The following is a 13,504-nucleotide window of genomic DNA, read 5'->3' on the forward strand; positions in this document are numbered from 1 at the left end:
CAGACTGGGCTAAGGAACAGTGATGGATTAAACCCAGATCTGTTGACTGTGTGTGAGTGTTTGATTGGTTCAGATGCTCCGTTCATCACCACCCCTTTTTGTACCACTACTTTCTAAAAGTGGCATTTTCAAACACACAATTTAAAAAACATCTTTAGTAAAAGATGTGTTATTAAATTCTGAGTTCAGAGAGCCTAACCTTTATTTTTCCATCTTATCCCTATGAGAAGATAAGCTTGCAAAATGTTACAAAGCATTCCCCCATTCTGTCCCATGGGGCAAGATAGCCTTTCAATAGTGAAAAACTAAGTTGGCAGTATTTCTCTATCAGGACATGTTGCACACATCAGTACATGTCCTACCTTTCACATACACTGCTCTGTGCCCAGGGGGGTACCTTAGGCCTACCATAAGGGTGTCCTGTATGTAAGAAAAGGGAAGGTTATGGCCTGGCAAGTGGGTGCACTTGCCAAGTTGACATGCAGTTAGCAAACTGTGCACAGGCACTTCAATGGCAGGCCTGAGACATCTTTTCAGGGCTACTCATATGGTGGCACAATCAGTTCTGCAGGCCCACTAGTAGTATTTGATTTACCAGCCCCGGCACACCCAGTGCACTTTACTAGGGACTGACCAGTAAATCAAAATATGCCAATCAGGGAAAACCAATCCTATTAACAATTTACACAGAGAGCATATGCACTTTAGCACTGATCAGCAGTGGTAAAGTGCACAGAGTCTTAAAACCAATAACAATAGGTCAGGAACACATAGGAGGAAGAAGCAAAAGGTTTAAGGATAACTCTGCAAAAAGGGCTTAGTCCAACAAGGATCAATGACAGAAACACTCCCCCCACCTGAGCATGCCTTTTTGAAAATCAGAGCACCACTAGGAGCAACATTGCTCCTGACTGGAGATGTCTGTTTGGAATATAATGCTTTAGTTAGGCTTGCAACATTCGGGACAGAATCATAAAAGTCCTGATACACCTTGCTTAAGATGCCAGTTAGCCAACAAGTCATAAATCCGACCTATTGCCTAACTGACAGGTTATTATTTTCAAAACGCTTCATAACACCTAGAAGCTCTGCTTCTAGAAGTTGAATTTGTGACTATTGAAATATCCTTTTAGCTGAGGTTTTGGGTGCAAAGGAAAGAGCTCCATAATGAAGTGATTCCTGATAATGTAAAAATGCAACACTGGTGTGAATTATAAAGTGTGACATCTGGTTAACTCCAAAGCTGAATAAAGTGCTGATAACCTTTGCATAACTAACAAGGCCATGTCTGTTCCTCAGAGAGCCTACATCTTCTACAGAGGGACAGTCTGTCCAAGGGGAAAGGGGAATTCTCCAGCGCTTCCATCTCCACACAATGCAAGTGCTTAATTCCTAAGGAATAACGCTTCAATACATTTATCACCCAGTTAGCAGTCAGTAAATCATCTCCACAGCAGAGTTTTACAGAAAATTGTTGATTTTCTCTAACCCTTTACCTGCTTTGTGGACACTAATGTGTGACGCTAGCTATTTAGCAGAATCAAATGGAAAGCTGCAATGTTTATCTTTGCAGCCATTGGTGCCTCCAGAAATAGACCAAGGAATCTTTCTTCATTGCAGAAGCCCCTTTGAACCACACGTTTTGTTTCAGTGGGGCTGGGTGATGTTGAGGACTTCTCCCCCTTTTGTTCTACCAGTGATGAGAGGATAGTATTTTTCTATCAAAGCACCCTCCCCAATATTAACAGCTACCTACGCACCCGGAGTCAGACCATATCTAGGTCTGAGCGGAAATTGCGGACTTCTGCTATATGGAATTCTTCAGAGCGCCCCAAAAACTCTGCGAGACTCTCTGGAATTCAACGAGCGGGAAGGGCTGCTTATTCACCCATTTGTGCTACATTTTTGACATTTGTCAACACGGCACGCAGTCGCGTGCACAAAATTGCATGTGAATGGCACTATGAGGAGAAAATCTGCTTGAGGATGCAGCCGCGGTCACTGGCGCTCTCTTGCGCTCGCTGTCGTCAGAAATAAAGAGCCGGGTGTTGCTAGCGGGGCCTAAAGTTTCATGAGTGCTCACAGACGGTCGACAACTCTTGCCGGCACTCGTGGGTTGCCAGCAAATCTCGCCAGCGCTTGTAAGCGCTCGCCAAGACTTGTCACACTCGCCACCGCGGGCAGAAACCCGGCTCGAGCAAGCCAGCTGAAAACAAATTCCGCTATGAAGCGGAGTTTATCTGGAACTCCGCGTTCTCTGCGGAACGCAGAGTTCCAAAGTTCTGCAAATTCTGCGAGTGGAGCTAAATTTTACGCCAAGGCCCAAAACATATCACAGATTGCCTCCTATTTTCAAATTGGAAAGTGCCAGAAATGAACACCTGCACAGGGGAATGGGTGGGACCGATTATGACCTATATAAGTTTTAATTTTAAAAGCTAACAAAGAATATTTTGATGATCTGAGAGAGCTGCCATAAAGGTAAATATATCCATCCCTTATAGCAGTACATTTGCTCATCCCGCGTCCCCTCTCTGAGGGAATTGTTTCTGACCAAAGATGTTCTCGTGACCATTGCAACGACCCTACTATAAGCTTAATGGCTGATTCCTAGCCTGTTTGGCATATGAGCACTCCGCTACAAATGTGACAGTTATGCCATCTGCTTATTACATATAATATATCCTAATGCACTTACAAATTGGGTGGGACGATATTTCTGCAACTTGTGTGATGAAATACCCTTCCGGCAACCTGTAATTCATGGCAAGGCATTTCATATTAGCAAACTGGTGTTTCTTGGCCTTTGAAAGATTTGTATTGAGCAGATTTTTGTGATACTATTTTCTGGACTGTTTGGAAACTGTATGTTGCAAACTCTTTAGTTTGAAAGAGTTGCTAAGCCTGTTTAACTGACATACACACTGAATAGCCTTACTTACTATGTTTTACAGTCTTTATTGTTCGGAAGGACTCTGTTTTTTTTGCAGTTCGATTGTAGTGACCATTCAAGCAGTCTTCAATCAGCAACCCGTTCTATTGCTTAATTGTACCTTAACTACCCCTCATACCTACAGCAGCGTTAGAAAGCTTGTTAAACTGAGTGCTGTACAGTTCATGTTGAACAATCATACGGTAAGATGCAATTGTAGTTCATATGGTAAGGTGCAATTGTTGTTGTTCACTCTTTTGTTTTCATTCCAACTTTCCCACTTCCCTATAGCCCATTACACCCAGTTCTGTGGGCCCGGATGTCCCTCTTCCTGTTACTCTTCATCCTCTACACACTTCTTTAATTTTTCAAGTCCTGTGGACACTTTTTCTATATCCACTATAACCTGCCTGCATTTGTGAATAGCTAATGGGAGAGCAGTGAGCTGTGACCACCCTCCATGTGCCATAAATTAGACCTTTTGCTTCCTAAGCTCCATTTGCTTGTGTTCCGACTTCAGCTTTCTTTCTTTTCATCTGCCTTTACTAGCCTTTCTGCCCCTGCAGTTGTTTCCCTAAATGTTCTAGTGTCTCCTATTATGATCTTCCATCCGTTTTCCTGCCTTGGAAACCTAGACATAGTAATTGCATTTTAGTCAAGGGGCATCAGAACCAAGTCAATGGCCAGCGCTTACCTCAGCAGTGTACACATCGATTTTGTTTCTTCTTTGTTTTTCTCATCAGATTGGGATCTCACCATTTTAAATGAAAAAAGATGCAGACAGTGTTTTTACATGACTTAAACAATCATAAAGATAGGGACTGAAAACAACATACTAGAATCAAATAAACAGTGAAGCGTACCATATAACGTGAATGAGGGGGCAACACTGACGTTGTGGCTGTCTGTGGTATCAAAAATATATCATGTACAACACCACATATATCATCAGCCTCACTATATGAAGGAAAGATCCCCTTTTTGACATTTTCACCCCCACTTTGTTCCTGGTAATTTAAACAATTTTGACTGAAGTGCACTGGGTTCCTGCTATAACCAGGTCCCCAATGCCAGTGACCGTGCCCTTACCCTAAAACAACGTGACTGTTCAGTTGTACTGCAATTCGCAAGACATTTAGCACCTCAGTAAGTCCGTAATAAATGGTACCCCTAGTACTGAGGGCATGGGTACTAAGAGGGTCACTTTAGGTTGGCAGCATGTATTGTGCCCCCCAATGGACCTACCATCAAACTTATGACTTCCATTGCAGGCTGCATGAAATGATGCAAACAAGTTTGAAAACACTACATGGCACATTCCCCGTGTGCCATACCCACAGAGACTGCATGCAATATATGCAAGTCACTGTCAAGTACCTGGACTTCGTCAAATGGACGATTGGTCCCAATGCCCACCTACCGGTGCAGCCGTACTTGGATTCTTCCTACGGTTACACCAGCGAGGGGGGAAAGGGTAAATGGACAGAGAAGAGACAACTCCAGCTTCAGCCTACTCTGTCTCCTAGGACACTTTCTTCTGATCTTCTTGGAAAATCAATTGGTTCCTGAATAGGAGAGGACCCAATGCACAGAGGAAAAAACAAGATAGGAGCAAGGGTTAACCTCCTACTCATACACTACTACACAGTGTTATACAATTCTTACTCTAACGTCCCCTACCAGCTTTAGCAGGAGTATTAGCTTCTCTTTTATTCATGCACTGTTTCTGGGTATAACATCTGCATAAAGGGAAAACGTTCCCAAGCAACAATAGACAGTTTATATTTCAGTATTCAGTCTATCTTCTTCATTGGCAGAGAAGAATTCATTTCCAAATATATATCTGTACATGGGTAGCACTATAGCACTTTCGTGGAGCTGGAGCAGTTTCCTCAAACTTGGCGGAACGGCAAAAGATACAGGGAAGGAACAACTGGGAGGTAAAGAAAGGAAGGATGAAGAGGGATGCAAGAGATAGTAGTTTATATCCGAAGCTGGAAGCGTTAATAGCGCTCTGTTAATGAGGCGATAGCATCACTAAAGAGACTGCAGCGGCAGTTCAATCAACAAAGGTAGCTTACTTGGAAGTGACGTTCGAAACAGGAATTCTCGTACTTCTCAGCAATTGTAACAGGAGGGCTGAAAACCTCTTAAACAATTCCAGAAGGTAGTCAAGTCAGCTGACCGACTACACGCTACTTGAGAACTGCCGGAAAATGAAGGAACTCTGAATTCTCCAGGAAGTCGGGAAAACCAGCTTGAAACTCTTTCTGCCTCTGTGAATGGAGATAACAATCTCCTGAAAATGCTAGGCAGACTGGAACCAACCGCTACCTCACTCAAGAGTCATGAGGAGGAGCTGCGACGAAACGTGCGTACTTCAATGACGAATTGAACAGCGCACACCTCTTGCCATCTGTATCCTCTTGAGAGTTCCAAGATGCTTTCAACAACCCTAATAATTTGGCGGCCATCTTGTAACATACCAAGAGAGCTTAAACTAAAGGTCTTTCCAAATGTTGACCAAACAAGGTCTTACCACAGCTCTAACCTTTCTCTTCTTGTCTTTGCTGCACTTACTCTGGGGAAACGAAATGGCATTAATGTGATTCCTGACGGTCACTCCCACAGCAGGCCTTATCGCCCTAAGGCAGTGTGCATTATATTACACATTTCAGCATAAGCAGATATGATCCTGTACTGTCTAGTATTATTACTAGATATAACAAGTGGACTGGGAAGCCATCCTAAGTATATGTACTGGGCAGTGGTCATTAAGAGTTCCCCATCTACAGGATGGCTTTAATTAAATCTATGGTGTTTGGTAGCTAACACCTTGTCTTGATAAATGCATACAGATACCTGTTTTGTATTAGTACATGCGGTGCCCCCTGAAAATCCTACCACTATCTAGTGTGTTGGCTGACCAGTATTGTCTGGCTTGCCAGCATCGACCAGCTTCTGGCCTTCTGTAGGTGAGAGCCCACGCTCTGAGGCCAGAAACAACACCTGCTCCAGAGGAAGGTATTCACAGATCCTCCAGCAGAATGCCTAGTGATCTGGCAAGGCCTGGGGCTTCAAAGCCCCCCTGCCTTCTTTGATATGCACCCTGGCTTCCCCAGACCCTGTAGATGCCACCCCCTGCCCTGAGTCCCACTTGGTACTAGGACAGATGGAAAATGAGCTATACGAGTAAGTCTGTTGCACTATCAGGCCAGTCACACCCCTAAGGTGGGCTGCCTGATGTGCTCCACGAAAGAAGGATGCTACGATTTTGTTTTTGGTGGAATTAGGAACTCTGGGACAGGGTTATTGCAACTCCCCACAGGAAGTGGACAAATAACGGGTGTAGTGACCCCAAGGGTAAGTCGACTATTGTCTACTACCCTTCACTCTCCTTAATGACCCTAAATCCAGTATTTAGGTGGCACCCTGATACCAGTAACTCAGATTCGACTGACTTTAAAAAAAGCACAAAGAAGAGCCGAAGAACGTGATAACAGAGTACTAGAGTACTAGTTGTGGACTTTGGCACCAAACACTGCCTGCCAGCTACTGTCCTGACAATCGCACAACCTGACTAGTCCTGCAGCTGTGCACCTTCCAAAAGCCTCGGGTGGGTGCCTGCACTTCTTCAACCAGCCAGCATCTCCCTTAAAGTTGAGGAGCCACTTGCCTGCAGGCATTGGCTCTGTCGTCCAGTACGCTGGTCTTCTGACTTCCGGCTCCACGAAGTAGCACCCACCCAGGAAGAGGTCACCGTGGTGTAAGAAGTCAAATCCATATGCCCACAAAGTTTGGAGATGCAGGACCCTAGCAGCCGGCCAACACCAATACCCGGGGCACTAGCCTGTTGCTAGCACCAAGGCTTGTTTGTGTTCATTCTGAACACCACCACTGCCAAAATGTTATTTTTCTAAATTGGTGTCTATTTCTTCTCGAGTGTGTGTCTCATTTATTGACTCTATCTGTGTAACATATGCTTAGCACTGCCCTCTGATAAACTAAACTACTTGACCTCACTATCACAGAAGAGAGCATTTGGAATGCATAATTTAGCACTGTAAACCAATAAGGATTGTCTGGACTTTCTACATAGTGTACCTCATTTTGGTACTCTACATAAAAAGCCACCTTCCTACATTATAGACTCCATAGACAATCATCAATGACATACTCCTGAACGAAACCAAAAAGATACTAAACACAATCTAGAACACATCCTAACACTGGAAGGAGGCGCTGACGAAGTACTGGCACCCCATTTCTCAAATTACCACCCCTTCACCAAGTTGGTCCTAAAGTTTCCTCTTGCATAGAATGTTGTAGAAGCATCACAACAGACTGATTGGTATTCATTTTGCTTGGGACTTGCTATACCTTATAATTCATCGGAAAATCTTTAAAAGTTCAATAATGCAACATTTACATCTGCTGAGATTGCTTTAGGAAATTCTCTCCATGATAAAGGAATTGACTATAGGGACATCCATATAGACCACAGCAAAAATAAGGATTCTAATTCTTATTTTTATTTAATAAGGAAAAAGTCAGGAGAATAGAGGCCAGTTTTAGACCTCCATTAGCTAAATGTTTTCTTCCAAAAACAAACTTTCAGAATGGTGCCCTAAGTGCTTAATTTGAGCCTGTGGTTGCAGGTGAGACCCACTGGTGCTCGTTTTAGGGGACCAGCACTTACTTTTTTTCATCAGACTTCGACCCAGAACAAGAAAGTGAACACTGCAAAAGAAAGAAAGGAAGGAAAACTAGAAGGAATGAAAAACAGTGGCAAAGGCAGAAAGCAGAGAAAAGAACATGCAAGAGTAAGATACAGGGTGAGGAATGTCTGGTAGGGGAAGAAAGAGACATGAGGTAGAATAAAGATCACACAGCCTTTGTATAAGGCAATCCTGACGATTGTCAGCTGAAGGAATTAGAATGTATAGCCCCTTTTGACCTACAGCATGCATTCTTTAACATCTTTATCCACCCCAACCATCAACATTATTTTTGTTTCCAGGTGGCCAACTGCCACGGTTAGTGGAGGGGTACTTTCATTTAGACTGCAGTCAGCCCCAGAGATATTTAAAAAATGTCATTCACCAGTAGCAGCAAATTTAAGGAAACCAGGTATTCAATTATTTCCCTACTTGGACAACTGGCTAATAAAATGCCCAACATACAGTTCATTCAGGAAGTCATCACAGATGAGTTTTCAGAACCTCTTTGAAAGGTTGGCCTCTCAGTCCGTACTCAAAAATTAACAACCAGTCCGAAGACCAGAATCCAATTTCTGGGGACTAAGTTAGAAAGAAGAAATGGAAAAGCATTTTTTTCCCTAGAGAGATTGCACCGATATGGAACATTAAGAAGTTTTGATTCAATCCAAGAATTGGGTCACAGTATGGCAATTGAAACACATTTTAGGCATGAGCTCCTGCTGTATTCCTTTCATTATTTTTTTTTTCATTTACAGATGACTGTTTCAAAAGTATCAACCATCAATGTGTCCAAAGACAGCCATCCTTTCAAAGCAAGATGAAGATAACATCAGTCAGGGAAGAGTTTTTATGCTGGGCAAATATGGTCACTTCATCAAAGATGCAACCTGCAAAGTTTTTTTGTTTTTTTTACCACCGATATATACTTGAAAGGATTTGGTGATTCTCCACAAGATCTAGCTATCATTGGCATGTGGATTCAGTAAAAAAGGCTCCTCCATATTGTGAGAAGTTGGCCTGATATATGATGCTCACTAGTTCTAGTGATCACCTTGTATCAGTCCAAACAACCCTTATGGTGATTGGTTGTAAGTCAACCTTATAGACCAGCTATCCTAATGGTAGCATGGACAAGGCAGTCTTTAGGCTAAACTCTTTTGGCATGTGAAGCCAGCTGTTTTACCACAATATAACCCCTTGAATACCAGATGAAAGGACACCACACAGGTTGTTATGAAAATAAACAGTATATTTATTAATAACAACACCTCTGAACTCTTTGAGGTCAGAGGGCTAAGCACATGACAATCTCTTAGGAAAAATACGACAAGTTGCACAAATTTACACAGGTGCCCTAGGGGCACGACAAACCATATACTAAGTAAGTGGAATGTGAAAGTCAATAGAAGGAATGGAGCTGTCCAGAGGCTGTAGGATCGATGGGACCACGCTACACTAACACTAGGTAAGTAATAGGAGGCCCACGGAACGCGTGTGCAGAGTGTGAACGCGAGATGCGTAACAACGTCTATGGACCGTACAGTTCAAGTTAAAGGTGAGTACGGACAATCCTGACTAGGTAGGACTAAAACGACTGTGGAACTAGACACTAGGACAGTTAAACTACCCTGGAGCACCGAAGTGCCCTTGTTACCTCACCCACGGGCCGCGGGTGCATAGGGGTCAAAGTGCGTTGGGTTCTCGCGTTGAAGTCAATGGAGCCTGAAAGAAAAGATGCTGCAGGCGACCAGGAGGAAGATGTCCGGTGCAATCCAAGGGTGGATTGTTGAAGAAGGAGACCTGAAAGCAGAGGGGACAATGTTCACAGCCACTAGCCAGTGCCTGGAGTGGAACCAGGAAGGAACCAGATGTCGTCGTCGCGATCAGGTGAAGAGTGTACGCTTGACTCTGCAGCCACGTGGACCAGGAGGTGTCTTCGACGACCAGGATGGAGGCACGAGCTGTCCCACGCAGGCTCTCGCTGTCGGCGGTGTTCGATCCGGAATCGGCGTCAACAGGCATTGGCAAAGGCAACCCACGCGGTGAGTGGAGAAAGCGTCTGGTGAGGACTAGGAGAGTCCGGGGTGCCCCTCTTTTGGAAGGGAGCAAGGGCCAGTCTGGAGCAACCAGACCAGCAGCAAAGATTCAAAGATTCGTCGTCTAGGAGGCCGGCCAGCAAGTGGCCAGACAACGCATCGAGCAGCAACAAAGCAGAAGGGCCCCACGCAGATCTCGTGGATGCTGGAGGGCGGATCTTCGGTGCAGGAGCTGCTCGGGGATGGGGCTTCTCAGTCCCCAAAGCACTTGGTCGAGTTTACCTCGGGAGTCGTGCTGGAAGCGAAGTGCAGTTTCTTCCAAGATGGCCGGTCCCACGTGTCTCGTCGCACCCACGGGTCTCAGCTGTGCTGCAGATGTGGGTTGAGGTCGGAGAGGTCTGGGAATCCGGGTTTCGTCGGGCTCTGAAGTCTGGATCCTGGAAGGAAGACGACAAAGGGAAGCCGCTGGTCGCTTGATGGTGCCTGCTTGTGCAGGGTGGACACTCCTTGCCCACAAGGGAGATTCTTCAGTCTTCTGTGGAGCAGAACGTCGAAGTCCAGAGTTTCTTCTTGTAGAATATGTTCAGGATAAGTCCAGAGTTTCTTCTTGTAGAATATGTTCAGGATAATCTGATTTGGAATGGGACCAGCTCCTACCTTTATCCTGCTAAAGGGGGCTGCACTACTGACTAGTTCCCTCCCATGGGTGGGACCAGGAAGGGGGGTGGTTACACCCCCTAACCTTTGTCCGGTTTCCCGCCAGAGCTGGGGCTGGAGTGTCCCAGCAACTGGTTTGAACCGGCGTATGCACAGGGCACCTTGTGTGCCCCAGGCATGTCTCATTCCTTTCAAGCCTACCCTACCCAATACACAAAATCCTGTCTGGGGTGGTGCTAGCACCTCCCAAGGCTGGAAACCCTTTGTCCAAGCCGTCCTCGCTGGAAGGACTCCCAGCAGCAGGAGGTCAGACTTGTGTCTGTGGTGGCAGCATCCATTTTGTGATGCCAAGGCTCGAGTTAACTTTAACCGGGGTTCTCAGTTACATACATGTCGTGTCCCTCTAGAAGGGTGGAATGCTACCCCCGTCGCCAGAATTGGCGAGGGGGTAGTATTCCAATTCGTATGACACCTTACTCGACATGTTTTGATAAGGTTATACCAGAGTTAGCATTTAACCGCGAGGATTATAATGCACTTAAGAGTATATGGTATAGCGTTATCATGGAACAGCTATTAGGACTTGGTTCCGCAAGCGGCAAATAGGAATGCATATAGGAATGCCACAAATGAGAACGGCATCAATGTTCAAGTTGGCAAATTGTTCAGAATCTGCTGCAAGCAAAACCTCAATCTATTTGCAATGAACCTGAATCACAAAATGCCAGTACTATGCAAAGAGGTTATATTACCAGGGTTGTGGCAAAATGACCTATCATTATAATGGTCAGGAACATTTGCGTACACATTTCTATTTCTGTCCCCTATTCTCTAAATTACAGGGAAAAATAAGGCAACCATGCTGAATAATTCTGATTGCACGGCTGAGACCTTTTTGGTTTCTGGAACTCCTACTACTTTTAGAAGCTCCACAGAATCGTTTTGGTGCCACGGCAGGACCTTCTGATCAAAGTCACTAGTCAAATCCAGCATCCAGGCCTAAACATCTCTGAAGTTGCTTGCTTGGCTCCTGAACACAATGAGTTTCCAATGTGAACGTATCCCAAAACTTAAGAAAAATGTGGGCATGGGCTTGATTTCTTCCATCAAATGGAAAGTACTGTGTGTGATGGGGAATGTTATGTTTTTTATGCAAGTTGCAGTACAAATTCTTACCTATTTACCTAGTCTGTCTCAATCAGGATTGGCCTATGCATCAGTAGAGAACTTAACAAAGATATATTCTAACAAATTATTACGGAGTTTATGAAAGGGTTTTTCAGATCTTTACGTTCAATGATAAAAAATTCCAGTGCTTTTGCAACTCATCACAGTCCTGTTGCCATGTATGCTAGCACCATGTAAACCTATTCTCAGGGCAGAAATAAAGTTTCTTTAGTGGAAGGTGACCTTACGTATAGCATTGACGTCAGTGTTGTGAGGGTCAGTGAAATACTGACCTTCACAATTTTAAGAAATCATGCTCCTATCTCACAGTGACAGGGTGACACTGAGAACTAACCCGAAGTTTAGATATACAGTTCTTTCAGATTTCCACTTAAATGAACCAATTAAGCTAAAGAATCTTTTTTCTGAATCCTAACACAGTTCCGCAGGGAACCTTACGTTCTCTAGATATTAAAAGATATCTAGGGGGAGGAGCTACGCTAGCAACCAAGATGGCCGCTTAGGCTCCCTGCTCCGCCGACCTCCGTCTCCTGCCAGATGATCCTGTCATCTATCCTGTGTCTACACCCGACCTCCGTGTGGATGAACCGGTGTACGATCCGAAGACGCAATCCCGAGAATTTTACCGGCTTGGTAGACGGAGTAACGTCGTGTTTCAGTTTGTGGCCTAGCCCAGCCGGAAAGCCGGGGCCTCGAGTACTGGCCCAGCCGGGTTACAGTTGAATAACATCGGCCGTGGGAATCAGCCAGGGTCCGGTCTATTGCTGTGGAGGTTGTGTTTGCCCGATTTGATGGCGGTCATTCTGGTTGGTTAACATCGAAGGAGTGGCGACGTGACACGATTGTGCTGTGGGTGGAGGTCCCTGGCCCGAGGACCCAGTTTGCCACCCGCCGGTGTTCGGTGAGTCGGGGTCTTCACTCGCGGTAGAGGAGTGCAGATAGCTGCTGTGATTAACGATAAGTCGCCCTCCGCTGCCATCCGTTCCGCTCTTGCCTGTTCCCCCGGAGAGACCGGGCTCTCTGGGGGAAGTGATCATGGTCGATACTGAGCGAGGAGAGATGGGCTGGACGGAGTGTGAACCGTCGCTGAGGACTGTACTGTCAGCCATTGGGGCGCTTCATTCACATGTGGACGCCCTTGTTCACAAAATGATACCAGTTACATCCGAGACAGGGCGTGTGAGGCCGGACCCTGCTCCATCGCAAGAGCTTACACTAGCTAAGATTCCCACGATGGTCATTTTAACTGCGGACGAGGACCCTGTACAGCAAGTGGTTTTGAAACCCTTGGTCAGAGTACTGGATAATTGCGAGCCTGGTGCTTCGAATGGAACGCTAAGCCTAACATTGCCGCTGACTGTGGGTGAACTGATCGGTGTTCCCCTCCCGGAGACTCCTGTTGATAACTGTTTTCGGATCGAGACAACGTCTTTTCCCTCCCTGGCAGTTACATTGCGGTCTTGGGTGAAACAATGCTGGAACTGTACGCCGGTGAGGGAGATTTTCTGTTCGGAAGGGGTTCTCAAAGACTGGACATATTTGCTTCGTTTCGGACAGAAGTTTTCTGAACTCTTTTCGAACTTTGATTCTCCTGTGGATGCGGTGTTTAGACCGGGAGGGGTTCGCATGTTAGATCGGAAGGGCCAAGGCTGAGACTGATTGTTTGGATTTGATATTGTGGCTTTATTAGATGAGGGATTTGCTATCGTTGTGTTTACGGATGGTTGGGCGGTGTTTTACATCTTCCCCTGATTTGCTTTGAGTTTTCTGTAAAGACTCTTGTTTCCATTACGGGGGCTGTTTGTCTCTGGCGGGGGCGAGGGGGGACTGGGAGCCCATATGGAAATGCCCTCCTCCATTTTCTACTTTTCGAATTAGTTAGACGGGGCGACAGGCACACTGCTAGTTGGGGTTAGGCAGAAGCCAAATGCAGGGGTGCAGGGTGGGGGGAGGGTTTTTTTCTGTTGTAT

At 45.4% G+C, this 13,504-nt stretch overlaps 1 protein-coding gene across 1 annotated transcript in view; it reads left to right on the plus strand.

Moving 5' to 3' along the window:
* The window catches only part of XPO7 (exportin 7), a 486,858-nt gene that overhangs the window by 280,930 nt on the left and 192,424 nt on the right, over window positions 1-13,504 (plus strand). Inside the window, exon 15 of the mRNA XM_078665516.1 lies at window positions 3,072-3,135. Within this exon, the coding sequence (XP_078521642.1) occupies window positions 3,072-3,135 (64 nt within the window). The remainder of the gene's footprint in view (window positions 1-3,071; window positions 3,136-13,504) is intronic.

This window comes from Lissotriton helveticus, chromosome 11, assembly GCF_964261635.1.
Source record: "Lissotriton helveticus chromosome 11, aLisHel1.1, whole genome shotgun sequence".
Taxonomy (NCBI): domain Eukaryota; kingdom Metazoa; phylum Chordata; class Amphibia; order Caudata; family Salamandridae; genus Lissotriton; species Lissotriton helveticus.